Raw genomic sequence first — 26,682 nt, 5'->3', positions numbered from 1 at the left:
AGAGATAGAGGCGGCTGCATGCGCGTGGAAGCGTTATCTGCGTTTGTTTTCGACAGGGACGGAGCTACAAGCGTGTCTCGCGTTACAGGACGTAGCTGTGCCTGGACCTGTGCGAACGCCGCGATCCTACGGCATCACGAGGCCTCGTACGCAATATGATGCTGGACTCTGAACGGAAGAGGAAACCAACGTCTCTATCTATGCTAATATTAGACACTTATCTGCTGTTATAGAGCGAGATGCTGCCCCTCTTGTTTATTGGAAAATCTGATGGAGCGAATGGGCCACCGAGCGGAGGCAGGCACCGAGCGTGCACGGCCCCGCCGGGTGCAGGCGCACGCTCGCACAGCGCCGCTATGATCCCAATATACAAAGCAGCCTCACTTGTTAACAGACGGTCGTAAAGAGGCCAGTAAAAAGCAGCGAGCGGCTGCCTGTGAGAGCCGATCCGCAGCCTGCGGCCAGCGGCGCTTTAGAGGATCACTGATGACCTCAGAGGCTGTGTGTGGCAGCGGGTTACTGAACGGTTACCAAGAAGAGGCCAAAGCATTTGCAGCCAAAGCATGTAATGTGGACTAGAAGACACACACACAAAAAAAAGAGAGCCAGAAAGAAAGGAGGGGGAGATTGTTCTCTCGCGCTGCGCCTTCGGCAGGACGCCGCCGCGATTAGCGGATACATTATTAATGAGATGACTTTCAATGTAAAATCATTACAAGCCGCGTTTCTACTTTCAGGTGGAAACGGGCGGCGGAGCTGGGGCAGCATGTGTTGCTGCAATTATCCAAATCTGTTCACACTTAAAAATAAAAGCCTTGGCACGGCTTGTTACAACTCCTCCAAAATCTCCCTGTAGCTGCTCGGCCTGCGAGTGCATCGACAACAGCAATAAAAGAACACTTGCTCGAGTGTGTGCGTGTGTGTAAGTGAGCAACAGAGAGAAGAAGAAAAAGAGAAGGAAACTTTTGTTTTTACAGCAGCTTAGCAATTGATGCAAGGTGAAAGTTCTGGCAGAATCCGCCCTGGAAACGGGCGCCGACAGGACCGACTAGCACAAGCATGAATGCATTCGGGATCATGGCCGTTAATACGCGCAGCTATACGTGATTAATAATCGCCACAAATTGACGGCCTACCTTGAGGCGAGGAGCGCCCTCTACTGTTTGTGTAGCGCCCACGAACGCCAGCGGGAGCCTGGTTGGAGGTGCAGGTCACCAAACTGATACCTTGAAAAACCTGAAAACCCAACCAAATAAAAGCAAACAGGTGATAAATCTCACTTAATTTCAGCAAAAAAAACAATTTGACATTTTCTGTATCACCCCCCCCCCCACACACACACACACACTCAAACAACAGGTTAAACAGAGTCAAATCATTTTTGCTTTAATGCGTCAAACATGGTCACACACTGCCAGGAGAATTCTTTGTGTGTGTGTGTGTGTGTGTGTGTGTGTGTGTGTGTGTGTGTGTGTGTGTGTGTGTGTGTTAGCCAACAGCTCATTCATCACCAACATCTTCTTCTTTCCCATATAAGTCATGGCACAGGCTGTGCCTGCTTGTGTGTGTGTGTGTGTGTGGGCCGCCGCTCCGCTGCAAAAACGCAGCCACACAGGCAGCGGAGCGGCGGCCGCCGGCGTCCTGCCGTCCTCCCGGGGGACGGCGGCGCGCGGCGCCACCCTCAGCTGGTAAATCAGGCTGTTTTTACGCAGGCGACGCGTTGACACGCTTGCACAAGGGGAGCTCAGTCAGCAGAGGTCAGCACAAAATCGAGATTTACAGTGTTTGAAGGGGGAAGAAGCGGGTCCGTAAACACCTCCTGGTGAGAAGTGAAGCGGTTGTTGTTGCAGGACGAGCGGGGAGACGGATCCCAGATCATCACCGGCGATTTCCTGCGAGATGTTTGGGAAATCTGGGCTACTTTGTGGGTCTTGGGGCGTGTGGAATGTATTCTTTTGGGAGGCTGCCTGCGGGCTGAGTTTGCCGGGTCATCTCAATTTGCCAGGGGTGATCCTGGGTTAATCCATCACTCATTAGCTCTCAGAGATAAGACACTCATGGGAAGGGGGGGCGGGGGAGGGGGGGTTCAGGGGAGGGGGGAGAGGACTGCAGGTCCACACTTTCTCTGCGGGTCTGAATGCACTGAATGGTCTCGCCTGCCTTCATTGAAGGGATGGTTGCATCAGTGGGGATAAAAAGCACTGCTTCTCTCCCTTTCTCGCCGTCCCAGCCCCCCCCACCCTTAGCCGACCCTGCTGTCTCTGGGACAATGAACAAGCTCGGTGCCGGGGCTTCTTCTCTGACGCGCGTGCACGTGTGTGTGTGTGTGTGTGTGTGTTTAGTGTGTGTGTTTCTTGACAAATTGTCAGCTTCCCGTTTGAATCTCCTTTCTGCTTCTCATATTAAAAGTCCCATCTGACCCGAGGATGGGAAGGCAAACAAATGGGCCCGATTATAAGAGCTTTGATAAGGAAATTGTAAGGAAATTGAGTCATTAAAGGCAATATTTACATTATGAGATGATCGTTCCTGGCAAAAATTCATTTCCAAATGGGGCCCCCGTATGTTTTCGCTGAAGTTAGAATCCAGGCCTGGATGAGACCGGGAGAAAAAGTTGAACTTGTCTTTGGTTTGCTCCGTGGTGAACCCCCCAGAGACGCTCACAGATATTGCAATGATTATGCCCCAGATGTCTGCAGATATCCAGATGTCTTTCTGATGATAAACCAGAGCCTGGAGAATCCATCTCAGTCCCCAGGTTCCCCGGTTGAAGCCCCCCCACCCCCGCCTCCCTTGTTTCTGCTGTGTTTTACTACTTGTATTTTCTCCTGTGCGGCCGAGACGGATGGTTGGCCGGAGATGAAAGTTGAGGCGGAGCTCGGGGGACAACTGACAGGAGATGGATTGGCCGTCTCCCGGGGTCTCTGAAGAAGTCAGGGGATGGAGACACGGGGGCCAGCCAGGCGAGAACGCTCATGTCCTCTGCCCCGTCTTTCTCCTGATCAGGCAGGGAGCCGTAGGCAGCCCCAGCTCTTGTCCCGTCCTTAATTTCCATCCTCTTTTAAAGCTCATAGCGTAGAGACGGACGGGGGCCTGGGTGGCTGGTGCTGGAGCAGATCAGATAGAGGCCCCTCATTAACTGAGAGCAGAAATAAAATATTAGCTAAGTTAAAGGAGCTCCAGTTAAAGTTTGAAAAAAAAGCTTTATGGTTCGAGTCACCTATCCCAACCAGTGCGTTTACCTCAACCAGTTGTCTAAGCTATGGAAAATAATTGGACTTTGATCCAACCAATCAACACTGACATCCAAACACAGGTAACGAAGCCGGCGGTCTCGCGTCAGCCGCCGTTTGGTCATCCAGGAAATCTCGAGCCCCACTTAAAAAAGAAAGAAAGAAAAAAAAAAGCTATTGGGTTTCTGTGAACCGTCTCCATAGTATCGAGCCGCTGGAAATGAAGTGAACTCAGAGCCCCAATAACAAACAAGGTCAGCGGAAAAATAAAGAGAGAGGCGACGATAGAGAGACTCAAGAAGGAGGAGAGCGAGACTTAAGGAAAGGAATAACAGTGGCCGGTGTTTGGGTTGCCGCTCGGGCCAGTGACCTCATCGGAAATGACATTTCTCTCGCCAACACACGGCGCTACAGTGGGCACGTCGAGGCTGTGCACGCGCCAGGCCGGGATAGAGGCAGATTTCTCCCTCCTGCCCCCACATTTATCAGCTGCAAGATGTGAACATGCAAAACCTGCAACAAGAGGCCGAACTTTTTACTGGAGCCATTTTATTAGATTAGTTTAAGTGGCCTATTTGATAATTATAGTCAATTTTCCAAACCTGCTTCAGAGCACAATCACCCTGTTGCCAGAGCAAATATCAGGAAATATCTACAGAATCAATAACACATTGGGGGATGGGGGGGGGGGGGGGGGGGGGGGGGTAATAATTGCAGTATTTAAACCTGAGCTCCACATTGTGGCCTCCTTTCCTCACTTAAAAAGCTGCAGGTCGGGGGAAACGTGACGCTAAATCAGAACCTCTGGCTTTAAAGTCTCAGCTGTAAACATAAGGTGGAAATGCATGAACGCCGATGACGTTGATCCCGGCAGAAGTGGCGCCAAAGGCGGGGGTCATCGGTCCGAAACCTCCAAATTCAACCCGGATTTAACTGATGGATTTTTTGCATTGGCGCCAAACCCAAAGACGGCTTTTACAATTTGAGCTCTTGTGTGTTTTGTTGGCACGTTTGATCCAAACGCCAAACCGAGGAGCCTCCGACACCTTGCCCACAACGTACCCCCCCCCCCCCCCCGTTATCTCTGTAAATAAGAGAGGGGGCATCAGTGGATCCTACACGTTGCTCTCTTCCCTACTCAGAAACAGTTTTCCTTCCGACTCTTATCTTACAACAACTATTACCTGCTGCCAAATGCTTCCTGGGGTAAATTCTACTTTCCTTGGACCCTGTCAGCTGTTTGCTTGGTCTGGCACGGACCAGTCCTCCCCTTCGCTAACCGCTTTCTACTGATGGCGAAATCCCAATCGGGTTTTGGGTTTCCGAGCAGAAAGCGCTCCTCTTTCTTCTCCTCCTCCTTCCTGCCGACGTCCCATTCAGTTACAGGCGATGCTGCGATTTTTGTTGCTGCATTTGAAGGGAAAGACGAGCTACCGCTAAGGAAGCGGCGTGCAAACAGGGGGATGTATGTAACGCATATCGATGTATCAGAGCTTGCTTGGGGCCAACTTGGAGGCAGAGCACACGTGTAAATGTGGTTCTGGAGCTGGTACAGTATAAACCTCTCCGTTCCATCACTGTCAGACATAATCTGCATCGACCCGGAGCAGCGGCTGCACCACACTGAGCAGACGATGAATGCTCGGCTCTTTTTGAACGCACATTTTTTGGACCGCGTCTGCAATATTCTCGCCAAACACCTCTTTTTTTAACTCACGCTAATAATCCCTGTCGTTGTCAAAACGTAAATTTCCAATTAAGGATGCAAAGAAAGGCGGAAAGAGGACGGAATGCGCTGCCGTGTACGGTTTTCCGCACGGTCGCAGTAGAGCTACAGGTTGTATTTCTGCCATGTGGAAGGTGATTTACTGTAGAAAGTAAAAGCAGATGAGGAGGAGGATCTAAATTTAACTCTGAAGATGTGATTTATTTTCACACTGTTCCTGATGGTCTTGGATTATGACTCACACTAGCTGCGACGGACGCGCAGCTTCGTACTTTCTTCCGTAGCGTCGATGCGTAAGCACGTGTGCCCTCTCGCCTCGTTTCTGTTCTTCTGAACATTCTCAGGCGTTCTGCGCCATTTGGCCTCTCCGCTCTCTGGCACCAACGGTGCATGTGCTCTCCCTTTAGCGTTACGAATGAAAACATATTTATGCGAGGGCCGTCGTTAAAATAAACCTTCTCAGCGAGGCTGGGATTGTGATTAAGTCACAAAAGTGCCGATTATTGCCTGATGATTTGTCATCCATCATCCTGTCGCCCGCCGGTGTCCTCTGTCCGTCAGAGATTCCTCACCGACCTGCAGGTTGTTAGTCACGCTTCCCCGGGGCCCTGTCACGTGCGACGGTCTCGTTTATCGGGATCAGCTTTTTCCATCGCGGCCTGGCAAAGTGGAGTTTCTTTGTGAGCTCATCACTCAGCGTGCAGTTGCACCCTCTGCTGCCTCCCCCCCCCCCCAAGAAAAAAGGCCTGAGCTGTGACAGATGTGACGGCTGCTGCTGGCTTTACACTTCATTTAAGACCGAAACATCAGGGGACGTAAAAGAATACAGCCTGGGCGGAGGAAACACTGGCTGCTAGGCAACAGATTAATAAGGTCTCATGACCCATCATCTGAATCCAATACCAGATCAATGAGTAGAGTTTGGAGTAAATCAAACATCACAATCTTTCCATGAGTAAATGGAAATGTTTATGGGCAACAGTGTGTTTTTTTTTCTTTCCGGCGCCTACTTCAAATTCTCTTTTTGTCGCAAAAAAGAGAAAAAACAACGGCCATTAAGCGTAAATTGCGAAGTAATCAGATTGTTTTAGTAGCCGCATGCACGTTGAAAGGTAATAATAGAAATCCCCCCCCCACCCACTCATCCAGGCCCTCCCCATCAGGTGGAAGCCGTCTTCATGGCTTATAAATTTTATAGATAATTAGCCTCAAAGGTCGGAGCAGCACTCACTAATGACATCTGCAGGCAGCGAAGGCCGGGCTTTCCTCGGAAAGAAGAGAAAAGCGAGAGGAGGAGGAGGGGGAGGGTCATTTCTAGGGAGCGGTAACTTAGTAATGGGGACGTGACAAAGGAATGTAGGGGGTGCATATGAAGGTCAAAGGTTTCCCACCTGCTTAGCGCCGCTGTGGTGTTGTGGTTGCTAATGAGCCTGCAATAGCGACAGAATGGAGCAGAGCTTCAATGTGGCGTTCACATCCAGGGGAGGCGAAGCTGCTGTGGAGAGGCTGTTCCACCTGACGGAGGACACGGATGACATCATCAGACCGTAAACGTGGGCCGTTGAGTGCGTCTGATAGGCAGCTACATTTGAACAGAGAGAGAGATGGATAAAAAATTAAGTAACAAACAAAAAAAGGAGGCCAAAACCAGAATTTCAGGGGTTCATCTGTTCTTCAACTGGACTCTCCCTTTGATAGAAACTAGGAGAAACAAAAATAAAGCCAGACGGAGCAGGGATATCCAGTGTCTCCCTCTTTCTTTAGCGTAATCACCCGAAAGGAAACACTGGCCACCTTTTCCTGCCTTCAGGGTCAAATGAACTCGCTTAATCTTCAAACACGGCTTATTGTCTCAGCTCAGCGCCGCCAATCACCGCCGGCCGGGGCGCATTCTGGAATAACGCAGCGATCGGAAGGACGCCCGGTGGAATCTGTCTGAATCCCAGTTCCGGGCGAGCGTGAGCCCTGCCTCGTCGTCTGACCGCCTCGGCCCGTCCCCGTTGGCCTCGGGGGCCAGCGACGCACGAGACGACCTGCCAGGAGTTATGTGAACCCAAACAACCAGGACCTGCTGGTGTCATAGAAACCAAACTCAGAGCGTAAACAGACCGGAGGTGATGTTTGCTAGGAGCTCTTGTTTCGGGCAGCTTTTGTGGAGCCGGGTCCGCTTCGAATGTGCGTCTTCTCTGTGAACGCCGGAGCAGAGGAGACAGGTTAGGTCATGGCTGGATGAGGAACACTGTCGAGGAGCGTCTCAATGCTCGGCTTTGACAACCAGGTCAGAGACGGGGAGCCGCGCCACCGTTCCCATCCATTTCGCTATTGCTTTCCAACAACGGTCTCAGATTGTGTGGATTGACATTTTCAGATCACAGCCCAACAACGGGAAGAAACGCCGGCCGCTTGCTGGCGTGATCCGCAGACCTTTGATTAAAGCCCATATGTGAAAACACTGAGTCTTCGCGTTGAGGAAGCTGTAAAGTAATTTAGTTCCAGCCTTCATCACAGTCAGGAGGGACCTTTTGCTTTGGTGCCACTGCATCCGTTCACACACGAGGCTCATGAAGGCTGAGGTTATATGTCGCTGCCAAAGCTAGCTGAGGGTTTAAAGTGTGATAGAAACGTACAGGATGCATTCACTGTTGGACCTGTCAGGCGAACAGAGCGCGGTGCTGTTAGACTGCATTGTGTTGTCACACAGCGGAGTGTTGTTGGACAACGTTTAGGTGGCTGCTGCTCGGAGCATCAGCGGCGCTCCTAAAGCTGTCACTCCCTCACCGTATTAAGACAGCTGCTCTTAGCGAGTATTGTTCAGCGGGGAGCCGCGGGGACCTGAGGAATCTGCTTTTGTTCCCCCTAAGGGGCCATTCACTGCCACGGCCCTGAAAAGGACCTGCCAATATCTCCCTGCAGCCATGGCATTTTTATGGCATAGCTGACATATTCACAACGCACGCACGTCAGCCCCTGTGTGCCTCCAGCACGCCTTCCTTTCTTCCCGTACTGTATGTCAGCTAATCTTTTCCCATCAACCTGAATCGGAGAAGATCTTTTCCAGGCAGCGCTACTTTATCTTGTTACTCACGCAAACACTTGCACGCACAAATAAAGACAGATAGGCAAAGAGACACACCGATGCACATGCTTTCGTGCGCACACTTTTCTCCCTCACGTGCACGCGCACGCGCACACAACACCCTCATGAGCATTACTCTGAGGGAAGATCCTTGATTACTCAGCAAATGGATGCACCAGTGATCACAGGCCAGCCCTTTTACAAACTGGCCTATTATGCAGTCTCAGCGTGGGGTGGAACCCCTTCACGGGCCCAGTGTGTGTGTGTGTGTGTGTGTGTGTGTGTGTGTGAGAGAGAGTGGCTGAGACATGCTCCCATGCTGCGCTGTGCAACGAGAGGGCAGGTCAGCCATTAAATGGGCACTAATGCGGGAAATTGGAGGCCATTAGGCCCCTTTTGTTGTTGCGCCTCTGTGTTCTCTGTGTGGCAGGTTAGACTCTCGAAAAAGGCAAAGGCCTTATTAGTCCCAACATACAGGATAATATATGGACCACTTAGCTCAGCATGCAGCACTGCTGGGGCCACGGGTGCATGCGCTTGACAGACATTTGCTGCGTTTAATTCAGGCCCCAGTTCATGTTTGTGGCTGCACTATAGTTAAAGTATTTAGTTATGAATAAAGCATTTATGTCGCGTTTGAAAAGACAACATGTGCTGGCGCGTGATTGGACGAGGAGGTCAGGTGACCATCGCGGCTGCAGGAGGCCAGGCGATGGCTTCAAAATACCTCTGACCTGGTAAAAGATAAAGTCGGAAAATGCTAACTACTTCGCGCGACATTACATACAAGAAGATGACGGGAAGACGTCAAACGACGGCGTTCTGGAGTCGTGTGCCGGATTCTTCTGGAACCTATTTGCATTTTACAGTGATTCCTTCGCTCAACACTAGCCTTAGCTCTGCAGCTAATGGCTTCACGAGGGAACCCTGCAAAAGGCAAAGCAGCTCACGCGGCTCTTTAATTGCTCCAGTCAGATAATCAGCCTGTATTTTATCACCCGCAGATTTAAAGAGCGCCGTAGACTCTTCCTGCACCGGGAACTGCATAATTAGACCCAATATGAGAAGACTTGCGCGCGCATTTATGAAAGAAAGAAGAGGGGACTGAATAAACAGCTTATGTATGTATATAAAAAAGGTCAGACAAGCATACATCTGACTGAGGAACATGATGGAAATCAGCCCCTGCCACATATTTATTCTGCCTTTGATAACCCTGCAGGGTGATGAATATTCCGTGTGACTTGATCTCAAGCAGCAGGCTGAATTTCTTCTCTCCCTCGTTCCCTCATCTCTCTCTCTCTTTCTCTCTCTCTACATCTTCCCTCAAATCACTGGCATCATGGAGGGAACCGCTTGTTAGAACCGCAGCGACGCTGGAACGTAGCTGGGATTGAGTGCGGCCGCGAGCCAAAGCTCAGATCCAGTCAGGAGGCCGTGTGTGTCCACAGAGGCCCGAAGGCTGCAGCTAATTGGCCCGATAGAGAATGAATTTATCCTCCTGTAATCTCTGCAGCGGCGCCTCGTCATCCCACCTCTTTCCGCGTTCCCACTTTTTGTTGTGAATATAATTCAAAATGTGAAGGGAACGCATGAACGAGGATGCTAGCTTCGGGAAACACTCATTTCCAGCCGCTACATAAACAGCTGCCAGAGCTGACAGGTGACAGAAAAGCCCTCATAACCATAGATACAGAGCACATAAACACTTCTGTAATTTCCACTCATCGCTGACAAAATTTATTACCCACCGCGAAAAAAGGCCCCGCTGTTTTCGAAGAAACACCCATTATCGGTTTATCTCTGAGAGTGAAATTCCATCGTCCCTGACTCACATTTTCTCCACGTGGGTGTCAGTTCACCTGTCACCACAGTTATTATGAAACCGCTCCTCCCGGAGAGAACATCAACAGTGGGAATGATTGTTTGTTGTGTCTCTACGAGAAAAGCCAGACATTAAAGGAAGACGCCGCTGCCACTTTGTGCCAATGCTTGACACATGGATCCAATGCTATGCTAACATTTAGCAGCAGCAGAAGCTAAACCCATGTTGTCCTTCGCATATTAATCACAGAATTTTTAAATTTCGAGCCGTTACCGCGCTCCCAGATTCAACAGCTGAAGCACATTCCGTGGATAAAATTCATGCTCTTCCACTTGTGACGGATAATCTTCCATCTGGGCCTGTAAATTACTTAAAACACGCATGAACGTATGAGTCAAACACTAAATCACGGTACAGCCGGGGCCAAATTTCCAATCAGATCCTTGTCTTTTTAAGGAGAATTCCTTGAGCAGCAAAATCATCTGCCAAGGCTCCGAGCCTGAGAAGAACAATCTTATCTCCTGTGTCACGTGATGACACACCGAACACATTCGCCTGTGTGTGTGTGTGTGTGTGTGTGTGTGTGTGTGTGTAAAGCATGGGCCGAGGGTCGGATTCCAGCACTATCCTGGTATTTTGAAAGATAATTTCCAAAATACATCCAAAATAATACTAATTCATATGCCGAAGTCATTCTCTATAACATATGTGATTGAAATAAACACCTTTAATTTCATCTTGACCTCAAAAAAGGTCTGAAAATCTGATATTTGTGCGCGCGGCCCTTCTGTGTCTTCTTAATTTTAATGGATGTGACCGCTACAAGTGCGATCCAGCGGGTGGATTTAGCGTGAAAGCGGCAGAGATGAGTTGCTTGAGGGTCTCTTTAGAAAAAAATTAAGTCAAGGCTCAATTACCAGGCTTACGACAAGTACGGTGAACTTAACCTCAACCTCCATGCTTGAATTTTCCCTCTAATTAGGGGAGGGTAGGGGGCTTCTGCTCTGCCTGTGAGACTGAGGTCAGATGATAAAGGCTGGGAATCGCTCTGAGAAGCTAATTAGCCGACTTTCAAAAACACACCCCAACACAGCGCTGAGGCCCCTGTGTTTCCTTCTGGCAGCGAGGCCTCAGGGATCAGCTTCCTTTAAAGCTCCGATTCAGATTTGAATTTGAAAATCGAAGTCTGCTGGACGGGAAAAAAAAGAATTTTCCCATACCTTTATCTTAATTAATTACATTTCTTTACTTGAAAGGTATAGTTTGGCCATGGGAGGTTCACAGTTGACCACTCTCACACACACACACCTGCCCTAAAACAGGTGGAACACAGAAAATACACCTCAACACATTTCCCTCCATTTGATTTTGTTTGATCCTGCCAGAAATTTGAACATTGCTGCCTGTGAGGAGGTATTTTAGTTTTTAAAAAGACCATAGTTGAGTTTCTCCGCTATAAATGAGAATTGAGGTAAAAGGATCTGGATTCTAAAGCACATTTCTTCAAACAGGAAACCGTTTTTGTGTCCTTGGCTTAGACAAGATGTTTTCAAAAGAAAATAAAAGTAAAACTCTGATGTTCCGCTGACACCAAAACAGGTAACATGGTGATGAATGACAGAGCCACAGTCAAGCTCCTTCGTGGTCTCAAGTTATCAGTTATATTCAGCGGATTGTCAGTTCTTTTTCAAAAGGAAAAAAAGAGTTTTTATGGTGATTCCACCTTGGACCAGATGTCAGCTGTGAGCTGCATTTCAAGAGTTTGTGTTTATGAAATGCTTCCACGGTTAGCTTCCACGCTAGCAGCACCATCCTGCTCGGTGTCAGCAGGCTGAGCTAAACGCTCCCCTTGGTTACCTGACATAATACCTCCTGGAGCACCCTACAGTCGAGCACCATGTGGCCTCCTGCCCCACTCTGTCCCTTCTTCAGTGTCAACCTGGCTCCAGGACGGCAGGGTGGTGTAGTCCTACAGGCTAAAATTCCACTCTCTCCTCAAAGGAAAGGTGTGAAGCCGTTCTTGTGGTGCAACGGAGACGTGTTTGAGGCCTGCTGGAACCCCTCTCAAATGTGATCTGTGTCGCCTGCGGGCAGACTCCCGGATAGCTTTCACCAGTCGCTGTAACCCGCAGAGGTTGAGCCGACATTCTGACATTCACAGCCTGAAACGCAGCTCAGTTCCTTCCCAACGCGCTGGCGAGGAGCTCTCCAAAACCGTATGAAAGCCATGCTCATGGAGACAGGAAAGAAACCATGGAAACATCAGATTTCCGTCATTACGGGGGAACAGATGAGATGTGAGGACCTGTGCGGTCACTTGACTCCACACCTGTAAGGGAACATGAAGGTAATGTCAGCTTTTAGGGCAGCAAGCAACAGTATGCGGGGGTGGAACAAGCAGAAACACATCATTAATTAAACCCCTGCAGTCCTGCAGGAGGCCAAGTCACCAGTTAAAAGGGGGGGGGGGGCTCTGTGTGTGTTCTTGAACTTTCTACACACTGAGCACCAAAATCCATATTCTACTATCAAAGTGAGGACATTTTTGGCTACTCCTCACAACCTCAAAGGACTGTTTGAGGGTTAAGACATGGTTTTAAGGTTGAGGGTCAGGGTTAGGGATGGTTAGGGTTAGGCTAAGGAGCTGAATAATGCATTATGCCTATGAAAGTCCTCACAAAGATAGAACTACAAGGATGTGTGTGTGGCTGTTATTAAATACAGTATATCATAATTAGCTCTTTGGTGTTGATAGAGGTTTGCAAAGAGACGTACACTTCCACACTAAACCGCAGACACACCCTTGGACGCACACGTGGAGAAACACAGGTACACACACGTGCACACATGCATACACACACATAAAACATTGGTTAGGATCGTTTTCACTCTCGGTGGGAATATTAAATGACAAAATGTAAAGTGGTGGTTCAGCAACACAAGCAAGTGCACACAGCCGGCGTGTATTTGTGTGCGGTGCAGCCACTAACGTGCACGAGCTGTGTTTTGCGTTATTCATTCATGAACGCCGGCGCTGGAGGCGAGAGGTCTCGGATGGTCAGGCCTAATGAACCCGCGCGCCGCTTCGCTGCCAGAAAGTCATGAATAAACATCAGCCGGGTAATTAATCTCTGCCACTGTTGCTCATCTGTGAAAGAGCAGCACCGAACGGTCTCGTGCGCGGTCCCGTGAGATGCGTGCAGTACAGTTTGGGCTTGGGAGAGCGGGACCGGCGGAGCGAAGGGTTAACAAAAACCAGAGGACCGTTGACCCTTGAGGCACCCAGAGAGACGGAAAAGCGGAAAAATTTAAATCTCTGACAGATTTATTCCATCTTCCCAGTATTGTTTCGTTCACGTTAGTTTCTCACACAAATGACTGGAAAGTGCACAATAAGGGAAATGTTGCATTCACCCAATAGCGCGTGTTTATGTCCCATCGCGTCGTTGCTCACACATACGTGCACTGACAAATATGCAGGGAATTCCAACGGCTTGCGTCCAATTTCCACATCAGAGGAAAAATAAACAATAAACAACAAGAATTTAGCAAGAGATCAACTGAAGAAGAAGAATAAAACAGGTCACAGCGAGTGAGTGTGCACGTGCACGTGCACGACAGGTCGAACACCTAATCCTAATCCCTGTCCTTGAATCATCCTCCTATAATTAGAATAGAAAATGTCTAATTATTGCCATTTCTCTTCTTTCTCCGCAGCCTGCAACTGCAACCTCCACGCCCGGAGATGCCGCTTCAACATGGAGCTGTACAAACTGTCGGGCAGGAAGAGCGGCGGCGTTTGTCTCAACTGCCGCCACAACACAGCCGGGCGCCACTGCCACTACTGCAAAGAGGGCTACTACAGAGACCTGTCGAAGCCCATCTCGCACAGGAAGGCCTGCAAAGGTACCAGCATCTCATTCCCGTTCCCGCTCGTTCCGTTCTCCACGTCGGCGACGTTCACCAAGAAGACACACGCCTATTTCCTCAGTCCTGTCCTGCCTGTGACAAATCAGGGTTGGATAAATGGCAGGAAATGGGGGACATGGATCGGGGGTGGGGGGGGAGAGGCAGTCGGCAGCCCTTTCATTCCCGTCATTCCCTCTGTCAGCGGAGGTGAGCAGGCGGTTGGGGTGGTATGGGCGCGGGTGTGTCCCCCTCGACAGTTGAGTTATTTGGCTTCTTTTGGGGTGTGTGTGTGTGTGTGTGTGTGTGTTGGTGGGGGTGGGGATGACAGGACAAGCAAAACAAAGAGGCGAGGTGTGAAGTGATCTGGTCAAAAACAATTGGGAAGCCGGGGGAATCGGTGAAAGGGCCGCGGGACGGGGAGAGAGGCAAAAGGAGGAGGAGAGACGGAGGTGGAAGGAGAATGAAAGATGCGAGGGGAAGGAAGGAGGAGCCCCGCCCCTACGCAGGTGTGCTCGCTGCTAAGTGCTGGATGGATTGCCTGCCACCAGCCCTCACCGCAGCTAATAAGGGTCAAAGCGAAGGAGGAGAAGGAGCAGCAGGACGAGGTGTGATAGAAAAAGATCGGTATGTTTTCTCACCTCCTCTATAGCTGCAGGGAAAGATAACAGGAGCAAAATCCCTGTGCAAACAAGTCCAGAGACCCATCACACACACACACACACACACACACACCTAAACACCTAACTGCATCATGCAAACACGTCTGAGGATTTCGGAGGCAGCGGATGAGGAAATATTAGCTGCGCGCTGACAGTTTAAGCCCCAGTTTTCTCATGTCAATCACCCGGAGGTAAATAAATAAACTGACCAGTCAGCCGGTGTGACTGGGAACACGTCTGAAGACTAAAACAGCTGTGACGGATCACGTGAAACAATGACCCCTCTTTGTCTTTTGTTCGCCGCAGCAACATTTGATGCCACCGCTTGAGTGTCTTTACCATGCTGAGTGCAAAGGCAGTTCCATTTCACTTATTTAATCACGTTAAATCCCCGATGTGCCTCACATCTCAGTGCTCCAGAGCGATATTCCTGACATGAACACCTTCCCTTTGCTTTGGGCTCATTCTTCTGTCAGGGAGGAATGCAAACACACATTCATCACAACAGGATGCTGTGTATCTTTAACCCCTATCCTCCGCTCTGTCTACCCTGCTCACTAATTGCAAAGATCTAACCCCCTTTTTTGTTGTTTCTAACACCCCTTCTCTTGCTGCGTGGCTGGATTCTTTCAGCATCCCATAACTCTGCTTCATGAGGGCTCCCTTTTCAGAGCAGAAAAGCTCTGAAACAGTTGTGCTTTACTCATCACTAACCCACCCTTTAACTGTTTGGTGATGACGGACTGCTTGTTTTGGCAAAGAAAGGTGGAATCTAGTGTATTTTATATTGCCTCTGACTTTATTTTGATAATTAAAAATGCCGAATTCACAGAAAAACAGCAGAAGAAATGACCAAAACCGCACTGGAAACAATTGAAACGTGCAAAAAGATTCCAGGCAACCTCAGGTCAACGGGTGATAAAATGCCCGAGGGCATCGATTCATGTTTTCCACTGATGTGGAGCTCAGCTCTCATACAATGACGGTGAATAATCTGATGTTGGGTAACCCTGGATCAATGCGTCATGAAGCAAAAGTCGAAACAGCAGGTCTCAAGCTGTGAAAAATGCACCTGGTGTGGACCTCTGGCATCTGGAGTAAAGTCATAGAGCATCTGGATATGTGAGGCTGGCTCTGCACTCGGGCTGTTTGATCACTTATGTTTGGAGCCTGACAGGAACTCCTTCATCTTCATGTCGGCCGTGGATGAATCCTGCGAGTGTGCAGATGGGCTTTTTCCCCCCTTCTTTTTTTAAGAGGCAAAACTGCTGTTTATGTGGTTCCATCTAATTTGTTGTTGTGCTTTGAAAGCAGGAACAAGCTCACTGACCAGAACGTTGGCGGCTGAGCCGAACACTCCGCTTCAGAAGTGTCAATCTGGCCGACGTCCCCGCTGCAGAGCGTGGGAAGCGGGCAACAACTATACGTAATAATGTCGTAGCTAATATTGTACCACTGCTTCGGTCGCCTAACGACGGGTAAGGGTCCAGTCTCTTCCTCAAACTAAACACGAGCACGTGTTAATAAATTATTAAAAAACAACAAAACAAAACAAGGTTTCATCCTGCTGTAGAATGGGCCAGGTTTGGGGCACCTCCCACCTCGCCCAGCTCTGCACAATTCCAAGCAAACGCGGTCAAAGTTGCATATCTGAGGTTTTCGGCTACGCCTGATAAACAGACGCACGATAAAGGACCTCGGCTAATTACCCCAAACATGAACCTGTGAATCTGCCAAACAAAATATTATCGTCGACTTAGGTGCGGAAAGTCGCATATCATTTAATTCAATGCTCCCTTTATCCCTCTAACCACACGCAGCTTTCCCGCTGTCAAACCCCTTTGGAATGCATGCTGTCACACTTCTCCAGCCCATAACTCCAGAAATCTCAATGAAATTTAAGCCCAATTCCCGCTCGCTCTTCAGTCGGCGCGGAATCCGCAGCAAAGTGGCAGCAATTAAGAGCTTTTGGCTGTTTATCGATCTGCGAAAGTCCTTTGCTTTGCCCCAAAGTCGGAGAGCGCAGGGGTCTGATCGCACAACACAACACAGCAAAAAGCCGCTCATTCCCACCAAAAGCCAACCGGCTCTTCCCTGAGAGGGAGCAGCGGCACACAGCTTTTTACTGCACGTCACTAGAACTGTGGGTGGTTGGATGGATGACTGTTTCTTGTCATCCTGTTTCTGGGATTGAAACCCTAAAGGGCTCATATTCAAACAACAGCTGAGTGACAGTGATGAGTCCGCAGCTGCTTCCAAACAACTGTCCCTGCTTGTGATTAGTCCCCCCCCCCCCCCCCCCCCCGGGTGGACTGTCTACATTGAGTAAATTCAAGCTTTCCGCGGCTGGCACCGACGCCGCAACTGTTGGCGTCATTTCGGGGCAACCCATTTAAACCGTGCAGATTTATCAGCGAGCGGGACGAGTCTCCACAGGGCGGGAAATTAGGGCCTGATTTAGTGGTGGTCTGCTTCAGTGAGGCTAACCCACACCCAGATTCTTAGCACATGTGTCTCGTCGATGCAGCAGGGGTGGTTTTTTCGTCTTTGTCTTGCTTTAATAGGCTGAATATAAAAGGCTCTCTGCTCAGGATTAGAAAAATATTGTTTTTTGTGGTTTTACATTGGACATGCTGACACGTGTGTGTTTCTAATCTGTAATGAGGCACATGTGCATCACTCACAGCACGAGCTCCCATCCAATATATTAGTGTTGGTCCAGAAGCCTGACAGTTCCCGGTGTCACAGAAAGAAGCAGCAAAAATCGCCCAATAGCAACAACAGACAAACAGTCTGTGAGCTAAAGCAACAACAGTATTTCCTCCTGCTCTGCAAAGATCCCTAATAGCAACAGAACAGACTCTTGGCAAAGAACACACAAATCAACTGTGTGTGTGTGTGGGGGGGGGGGGGGGGGGGCTTTAAATGCCAGCCTTATGGACACACTCTACTCTCCAACACAGACAGAAGTCATCTGGGATTCTGAGAGTAACGATGCACTAATCCTTCATATAATAAATTCTGCCCAGCATTCGACATCCCCCCCCCCACCCCCCCGTTCCTCGGTGAAGGACTTCCTACTCACCTTATCTCCTCACGCTATCAGTAGTAGCCATGAAGTAGAATACACAACCACTTGAATGTTAAGTGAGCACACACTTGAACCAAAAACTCTGGCTCAGATGTCCACAGAAGGTCGCGCCTTCAGCCAGCAGGTGTGTAAACCAGCACAGGGAGCGAGACCGTTTGTCACGCAGCCCAGACAGGAGGTCGGTCGGAACAGAGCGCTCTCCACCTGTACGCCATGTGCTGTGCACCTTGATTTAGTGGCCGGGCTCAGACAGCGAGCCCTGGTTACCAGGGAAGCTTTTAAAACATCGAAGCGTTACTCTCTGAAGCTTTAACCAGAAGTGCACTTCGGCCTCTTGAGCCTCAAACTCTCATGACAACCTCCAAAATTTACAGACCTCCGTACGTGCTGCGCCGGCCTTTCCGCTGGTTGGAGGGTTTCCAGCACATGTGTGTGTGTGTGTGTGTGTGTGTGTGTGTGTGTGTGTTCCTCCTCCTCACTGAGCTACACACAACCGAGCAACTAAAGTGGTGACAGACTGAGCTGGTAGATAAGAAAACACTGATCTATGACACTTAATCTTCCGACGCCAGTGGCGCTTAAAACATTTTTAAAGAGAATACAAATATTTAAAGTACTATAAAATCAGGTATAACATTTTAAAATGAGGCTTCTAAAGGCAATACTCCTTTTAAAAAACCCTGAATCTAAGTTCTATTATTTTAAGCACTGGAGCAGCCTTATTATACAGCACAGCAAATGCATGTGGCAGAGTGTGTGTGTGTGTATGTTTGTGTGTGTGTTTGCCTGCACGTGCTACATAGTTGAGGAGCAGAATAGGCATTTTACCTTTAAAGTGAGGACATTTTGTGTTATGTGTTTCTCATAACTTCAGAGGTCTGTTTTAGGGGGTAAAACCTTTAGGTTAAGGTTAGGACTGGAATTCATTAAGTCAATGAAAGTCCCCACAAATGTGTGTGTGTGTGTGTGTGTGTGTGTGTGTGTGTTAACTGCTCTTTCACAATGTAAAGCTGAGATCTGTTTGTAGATTTTTCCAAGGGTTAAAATTGAGCTCAAACTTTAGATTACGCACAGACAGAAACAATCAAATAGCACTATTGTTTGTTCAGATTAGCTGATTTATTAAATTAATACCCAACAAGAGGCTGCGGCTTCGGTTCTTTGAGTAAGTCCACATTTGCTTTGACATTTATATGCTTTTAGCATTAATCTAAATTAAGGAGCTGAAATGAACGTTTCGCCTTCGCTGTAATTTTGTACAGTGCACTTAAACTGTGTGTGGTTCGAATGAAAACAGGCCCAGCCACTAAAGAGTCCCGCAAACCTCAGCGTGCATAATTCAGCTTCGCCTTTGAAGGTTTTTGGAGTGACAAGTGACACAACGCAGCAAAAAAAAAAAAATCCAAAATAAAAGGCAGAGGGCGGCGAGAGCGAGCGGGATCGCCGAGGCTGGAGCCGTGAGTCGGCTTCATTGGTGTTCCAGCGTTAGGCGGAATGGTTTGGTGGTGAGAGTTTGGAGAAAATCCACATACTTGTCTATTTTTTTTTCTTTCCGAAGGGAGAAACCTGTGATGTATTTTCAAGACGTGTTCTGGTCTGAATTAGATAATTGGGATTTACTGTATGGACCCTTTAAAAAAAAAAAAAAAAAAAAGTGAGTCAGCCTGATCAACACGTGAGGAGAAGCAACACTTAGACAACTGTTACTGCACGCTGATTAAAAACCTGACAGGGGTTTGGCTGCTAAATAAATTATGGGCTTGCGTCGAGCCGAGCTGTTGGAAAGTGATTACATTCCGGAGGCATATGTGTTCGATGGACCCCCCAGTTTGGAAGGAAGTGCGACAGACGTTTTGGGACTGCGTTCAAAAAAAAAAAAAAAAAAAAAAACCCTGGCAGAAATCAGAAACAGACAAGCAGGATTATCCTCATTTATTTTATCATTTGGTAATCAGGCGCAACCCTCACTCTACCACACACACACACACACACACAAAATACTGAGAGTAATAACGACCAGTGTGATGATATCAGGCTAATTAGCCAATTAGCAGACAATGTCAAGGCTTCAGGGGTGTGTTACCATACTTTTCGCAGCCACGTTCACTTTGAGAACAATCACTGTGGTGTCCTGTCTCCCTGCACACGCCCCCACCTGTCTCTCACCACTGCTGTTGTAGCTGTGTGCCCACCTGCACTCTGTAGATTGTCTGTTTATACCCCCCCACCCACGTGTGCGTCATCACTCACCGTACTTTTCTTTCTTCCTCTGTTTCCTCACAGCATGTGATTGCCATCCCGTGGGTGCCGCTGGCAAAACCTGTAACCAAACCACAGGACAATGTCCCTGTAAAGACGGCGTGACCGGTATCACGTGCAACCGCTGCGCTAAAGGCTACCAGCAGAGCCGCTCACCCATTGCCCCCTGCATAAGTATGTGGAACCGCTCTGTGATATTTGTCTGACACTCACACGCGCACACAAACACACACAGGGATTAAATCACTCTTTTCAGCCAAATTAGTGTCCAAACCTCGACGTTCGGACCACGAAATCTGCTGACTCAAATAAACAGCTTTTGCTTTTTGGTCTCCATAAATCTGGAATCTGTTGCTTTTTGGTGACACAGAGGAGACCTCATAAGGAGATCCTAGAGATCCAGAGAAGCAAGAAGCAAGACGAGGCATCATGAAGTTAAAGTCAATAAATACATTTGTGCCAAAAATAGATCTGTGTTGAATTAAAGCGGGATTTTGTGGGAATAATAGACCCAGATTAGCAATCTAACTATCAATAATTGCTTTCATATAGACTGCCATAATATATTCACCTCTATTTGAGTCAGCGAGGACTCAAAACCACAAAGATAAACTGTACATTTGACAATATAAACACGTTTTGACTGGTATCGCTGCCACACTTGGATCGCCGGTGTCCAAAGCTCATGTGGAAGACAGCCAAACGTAAACATGCCACGTCTGGAATCGCATAAATGAATAAATCTCTCAACTCTCTTTGACGCCTGGGAAGTGTTGGTGCTCCTCGGAAATGAGACGTGAAAGAGATTCAGTCGATTTCTTAGTTTCGTCTTGAATCTTTGATCGCCTGCACACCTTAAGGCGCCGTTGGCAACCAATCAGCGGCCCTGGCCTTCAGGCGCCATTGTCTTGGCATCGATTGCTGGTCTGATACAGATCAATTAATCACGGATGAAAGCCTTGTTGTGTGTACACAGCAGGCGTCACGCATGATGATTCTGATTTATGTGGCACTGTGCATGTTCAGAGAGCTGGAAAGAGAGAACAGGAAAAAATCTGGCTGAGGTCCACCCAAAGACTTGATTCTCCCACAGTCACCTCTTCCCGTTTTTCCCGTCACAGATTTGACCAGATTCCCGTCTCCCTCCTTCCTGTTTTAGCGTGTCTCATGCCTTCTGCTGCCGTTCTGTTCCAGTGAGGATGAGAAGGCCGCTATCCTCGTCCTACATGCTTCGACATGCTGCTACAGGGAGCTGAGAGAATCGAGTCTTTGGACAAGTGTTCCACTAAAACTGAGAAATCTGTCAAGCAGACTTGGAACATATGTTTTATTATATAGTATTTATGAAGGAAGTCAAAATTCTGAACACTGACAGACTTCTAACCGTCTAAAAATGGCCAAAAACAGCACGAAACAATATGTAGCCAGTCCGTTTGCCGCCATAGCAACCGCTCACCCACATTCTAAACTGGTCTGGTGAACCACAAACACGCGTCGACACACTGAACGCATTTACACGCTGCAGAGACCATCGGGATGCGCGCTGATTGATGAAATAACGGACTTTACTCTGTCTGTCCTGTCTTCTGTGGGAGCAGAGATTCCAGTCACGCCCCCTCCGACCCCGCCCAGCAGCCCGGAGGAGCCGTCAGGTGAGTCCATCCCGTCTCCTTTTCAGCCACTTTTAGAAGTGCAGATAGTGGTGAGATGTGCACCGTGGCCTTGGAAATCTGGAATTTTCCCAACGGGCTATGATCTGTAGTTTTTACCCCCCCCCCCCACTGCTGGTTAACTTGGATCCTTCCTGCTTTTAAGAATCTCATGAATATTAAACCCATTAGCAGCTGCCCTGGAATTTGCCTCCTTTAATCTCTTGCACCAGGCTAATTGTGGCACAGTGGGGTGTTGGTCTGCCCCAGGGCAGAGAGACCTGACGCTTTGGTTGATTTGATGACCCCCCCCCTCCACACGGGGGGTGATGGAAGGACGGGTGGAGGTCTCTGGTCTTTGTAAATGAAACATCGTGGAGTCCTTGTTTGTTACACATTTGAGGTTTTGTAGTTTCCTTTGTATTATTTCATGCACACGTCTTTGTGCTTCGGGGTGCATGTTTTATTTTGGGTCTTGCGAGTGGAAAAAATGAGTCATCTGTCAACGCGCTTCACACCTATGAAACCCACGAGAGGCCCGAGGTTTCCATCTACGAGCACACGTGTGCGTGTAGGACTGCCCTGCAGCTGTTGTCGGGCCCTCGGGGGCCCTCGGCGTTCCCCTGTACGGCCCCGATTGACAGCGCAGGGTTCCCAAACGCTCCTCCACCTCTTTTCTTTTCTCCTTCGGCCTCGTTTTCACTCTCCTCCACTTTCTTGGTCTCCCTCTGTTTCACGCTTTGTCTTCACACCACACCGTGGGTGGTGCCGAGCAACAATATCTGGAGTTTCCCCGGGCCCCCGGGTCAGGAATTTCTCTTCTTTTGGGGTGTAGGAAAATGTCCAGAGCCACGAGACGGATCCGTATCCCTGTGATCGACATTTTTGCTCTTTCTAGTTCGGTCTTGAGACTTCGGAAGTTTGTGGAGGGAGTTCGCCCTTCGACTCTGGTGATGCGAAGCCTACGGCCACAAGGTTGAGGATCCGATAGATAAAACGCGATGCGGTGGAATCCAACCACAACCTGGGGGGGACGACTTTGATCGCAATCCGTAACTTTAACGGAGAGGTTGAACTCAACTGAGCTCAATCAATGGACGTAGTTCTGAGTAGTATTAGTATCATAGTATTGATACTGAAGAATATCGCACTTACAGCAGCGTGTGTGACCACTGGGTTTGTTTGGGCCTTTTGGGGAAGGGTTTCTTTCCATAGGTGTGGAGGGAAGGAAGGAGTGGATATTAATTTGTCTCTCACCCTCGACCACACGGAGGGCTGGAATGCATGGAGAATACCTCCGATGGGGCGGCTCAGACAAAACACACATTGTACTGGTGGGTCACGGATGGTGAGAGTCGCCACGCCCACAGGTCGTGAAAGAGACGTCTGCGCGGCAACCAAAACGGGAAGGAGATTAGCCGCCAGTGACCTGCGCTGGCCAATTTGGTCAGGATACACGACATGTGAAAATAATGATGATGAGGAGGAGGAGAGGAAGGGCTGGAGTGACTGTGATGGGGCGCCTGATGGTAACAAGAGTGTGTGTGTGTGTGTGTGTGTGAGACAGACAGAGAGAGACGGAGAGGCTTTGGTGGGGCTGGAAGTGATCAGAATCTGTGGCAGGGCCTCCTTGAATACTTTGGGGATGACTGTTACTGCACACACCCTGCTCGCCGCCTTCAGTCATAGGTGCTGGATCGGGTCGCTCCAGTTACTGAATAAGAACCAATATGAACCAATTCTTAATGCTATGTGTGTTTTCACTCCAAAAACACTCTGACCTACTATGATGATTAATACACCACCATCACAGGCAGGTGACTACACATGGAGTTCATAAATGAATGATTTTGAGGCATTCTGAGGCCTTTTCTAACACTGGTGCCACGGTTGGTGCCAAACACAACTGGATTTAAATGTTTGATTCAATTCAATTCAAATCAATCTAATTCAAATTGTGAGATGTGCCGTCTACCAAAAACAAACCGGCGTTTACTCCCCGGCAACACAATGAACGTATTCTCTTTGTTCCTTCTTTTCTCTGTGGGTCTTTGATGAAAAGGAGCCAAACTCTGCGGCGAGAGCAGCACGCCACTCTGGGATCCCTAATCTAATTACATGCTTTATTTGCCACAATTTGTTTCTCAATCAGTCTGGTTTGTGGAGAAAGCCCTCCTCCCGGGGCCGCATTCACACCTCCTCGTCTCGCTCTTCGGGATCTTCCGACGCCGCCGTGCTTCCACGTTCGCGCTCGCATACCCCAGGCTCCTGAATCTGGTGTATAAAGAACTGTTTCAGGTTTCAGAACATTCCCGATAGGAACGGATCGGATGATGCCACTCTCAGGCAGAATGACATCCTGGCGATGGTCTCATGATTCTGGTTGGGTCTCTTTTACCGCGCAAGAAATGTGCGATCGCGCTCCACGCGCAGCGGTAACGTGGACTGGATTCTTCCGCAGGCTGCTGAACCCAGGCCGGGCCTACTTTTCCTCCATCCGTGGGCACCCTACTCCTCAAACCCAGCAGACTGTACCACTTCTGTTCTGAGGAAGCTTCAGGGAGAAGCCAAATGAAAACGATTAGCTCAATGCACTGTACAGCGCTCCGATAGAAGGGGGCAAAGGTCCTCCTCTCACTTACGCACTCCTCAGAGCTCTGAAAAGCGGAACACAAAGCTCCGTAGTAACTACATCTGCTCGGAACACCCAGAGCACATTTTAGCTCAGTGCTGCAGGACTGCTCCCACTTTCCCTGCTTGTGATGTGTGCACAAAGGGAACATTTGTCCTCACGGTAGGGGACTGCCTGGCCCTAAATGGGGATCTCGGGGTGCTCTCAGCGGGGCCCAGAGCTGCGTCTCAGGGGTACACTAATGGGGAACGAAAGGCTATCAAAGGGAAGTATCATGATGGCAACAAGGGGGGTTATGAGAAAACAAAGCTTCCTTTCCGCGATCCTCCCCCCTCCATCATTTACATGGTAATAAGGTGCAGCTCATATAGACTCTTCTGTTTCATTTACTTTGCCTATTTTTGTTGCTCTGGCTGTTGCTTGCCCGCCTTGCCACCAGTTTTTGAGGGTTCGGCTCTTTGCTGATTCAGGGGGGGTTTGACTTAAAACCCCCAGTCCCTCTCTTCTTCTTCCCACCCCCCTGATAAACCTCACTTCTGTCTTTTTTCCCCCTCTCTTGTCAACCTCTCCACCCCTTTACTCTCCACCATCATCCACTCTTGCGCCTACTTCGCTGCATTTTTTCTTGTCTTGGCGTTCCCCCGGCAACTTCATTCAAACAGGACATAAAGGCACGGAGCAAAGACCTGGTCACACCAATGAAGGTTTGTATATATTCAGGCTGCCTGAAAGCTACAATCCTTCTTCCACCACCCCATCACTGTCCTCCACTGCCGCTGGCTGTCCATCCATCTCTCGGTCCCTCCCTCCTTCCTTCCCTCTTTTCTTTTACGGCACTCGTTACAACCTAAAGTATAAACCAAGTCAGCAGTCTGGATCCAATTTATGCCAGTTGGGAGCAGAAGAAAAGGGAAAAGAATGATTTCTTTTTTTCTTGATATGGCCTCACGTCACATTATACTGGCCAGTGCTGTAAGTGTCTGGCAGCGTGACAGCCTAGCATGGGGCAAGCATTGAAGCTACACGCCCTCCAGGAGTGCTGGGGCCACAGAGGATGAAGGAAGGATATACTGTTGCCTCCTTCACCTCCTGGTAATCTATCATACATCTGAAGCCATATCTCATGACTCTGTGTGGACACGGAGGAGAGTTAGCCATCGTGTGCTGCGTATGCGATCAACAACAATATTCAGCATTCCCACGCGCGCGATGGGGGGCGTCTCCGGGCTCACGTGCAAGACGGCCTTTTTGAAAATGATCGCGTTCTGGACACCTTGAAGGAGATGATGTCACTTGTGGAACAACTGGGTGTGTCGTCTTTTTTTTATTTTTTATGGGAGAGTAAAAAAGCGTTTGATGATAAATTGCCACTTATCTGAGCTGCTCACTATTTCTGAATCTTGATTCAAATAGAGTCAAACAAGAAAAGACCTTTTCCAAATGTTTTTTTTTCTACATCCAGACTATAATTTTATTCGGCCGCCTTTATGACTTTGTCCACGCACACTCAAGCGTGATTGGAGCCCATGTGTGAGCAGATTGGCGTGCGTGAAGTTCCAAAGCCTTCATGGATGGCTAATTTTTTCTTCCTGACCTCCCTTTGTGTGGCATTGACCCCCTTCACACATCCCCCATACCCTTCCACTCCCTCGAAGAGCTGCCAGTCCTCGGCATTCAACCCCCCCACCACCACCTTCCTCCGTACCGCCATAAATGCAAAAGCTTGACATGGTCCTCGGTGGGGCCTTGAAGTGATCCCAGGGTTATTTTTTCAAGAGGTCAGGGACTGAGGTGACAAGGGAGATTTGGAGGGAGTTGTTGGGGGTTGGAGAGGGCGAAGGGTGGTCCGAGTCCATCCCACAGGCTCTCAGCGGGTAGGCGACACCGCTCATTTGTATTTCCCTCCTTAACCTCCGCCGGTTCCATCAGCTCCGTTTGGATTACCCGTCACATGTGGAGGTGGTAGATGTGAGCGGATGTAAAATGCTGCCGATGTGGGTCAAACATTCACACACGGGGCCAGTTTAGGTTTGTTGCCAGTTGTTAAAGTTGGATGAAAGAAAACCAAAAATGGTTGGCTGCTAGGATTAGTATTTGGATTGTTACAGAGGTCTTTACATTAGCGTTTATTAAAAAGAACTGGTATTACCCTCATCTACCCTTGCTTTATTTCTTAATCAGGTAAATAAACACTTAATTTAAAGGTTTCCCCAATACTGAATAGTATTATTTTAATTACTTTTAAAATATATTCTTAGAATGAAAAGTTTGGTTACTATTTTCTTAATTATCTGTGCTTTGGCTGAAGTTTTCCCTCTCCTCTCTTCCAGACTGCGATTCCTACTGCAAAGCATCGAAAGGCCGACTCAAGATCAATATGAAGAAGTACTGCAAGAAAGATTACGGTGCGGTCAGAACACGATGTGATTTCTGCTGCGGTTTACAGGGGAGGTGTGTTACTGATGACTTATTCCAGGCTTCTGAGGACAGAGGCGAAAGATCAAACAGAAAACTGCAGCTCTTCCAGCCGGAGAAGAGAAAAGGCAAACGAGGGAGCGAAAAAGTGCTGGGGAGAAAAGACGGGGATGAAGAATTGTCTGGGGAGGGTTCTCCGAGCAAGCAT

At 48.8% G+C, this 26,682-nt stretch overlaps 2 protein-coding genes across 10 annotated transcripts in view; one reads left to right on the top strand and one right to left on the bottom strand.

Annotated features, from left to right (window-relative positions):
- stx8 (syntaxin 8) overlaps positions 1 to 26,682 on the bottom strand; it is a 59,475-nt gene that overhangs the window by 9,180 nt on the left and 23,613 nt on the right. The window contains exons 8-10 of one of the 7 annotated variants that reach the window (XR_003891441.1): positions 19,770 to 19,839; positions 6,351 to 6,541; positions 1,137 to 1,236 (exon numbers count right to left, since the gene is read on the bottom strand). Coding sequence is in view for 3 of the 7 variants with exons in the window: in XM_029850169.1 (XP_029706029.1) it covers positions 6,381 to 6,474; positions 19,770 to 19,839 (164 nt within the window). In the remaining 4 variants the exon portion in view is untranslated. Of the gene's footprint in view, positions 1 to 1,136; positions 1,237 to 6,350; positions 6,542 to 12,158; positions 12,190 to 19,769; positions 19,840 to 26,682 lie in introns of those variants that run through there. The other 6 variants (XR_003891442.1, XM_029850169.1, XR_003891443.1 and 3 more) reach the window with 6 other exon arrangements.
- ntn1a (netrin 1a) overlaps positions 1 to 26,682 on the top strand; it is a 36,471-nt gene that overhangs the window by 7,325 nt on the left and 2,464 nt on the right. For 2 of the 3 annotated variants that reach the window (XM_029850163.1, XM_029850164.1), the window contains 4 exons: positions 13,578 to 13,766; positions 19,803 to 19,952; positions 21,368 to 21,430; positions 26,390 to 26,464. In XM_029850163.1, the coding sequence (XP_029706023.1) occupies positions 13,578 to 13,766; positions 19,803 to 19,952; positions 21,368 to 21,430; positions 26,390 to 26,464 (477 nt within the window). The remainder of the gene's footprint in view (positions 1 to 13,577; positions 13,767 to 19,802; positions 19,953 to 21,367; positions 21,431 to 26,389; positions 26,465 to 26,682) is intronic. The other variant, XM_003971991.3, reaches the window with a different exon arrangement.

This window comes from Takifugu rubripes, chromosome 17 (genome assembly GCF_901000725.2).
Source record: "Takifugu rubripes chromosome 17, fTakRub1.2, whole genome shotgun sequence".
Classification (NCBI taxonomy): domain Eukaryota; kingdom Metazoa; phylum Chordata; class Actinopteri; order Tetraodontiformes; family Tetraodontidae; genus Takifugu; species Takifugu rubripes.
This window is presented reverse-complemented; position numbering and strand designations above follow the sequence as displayed.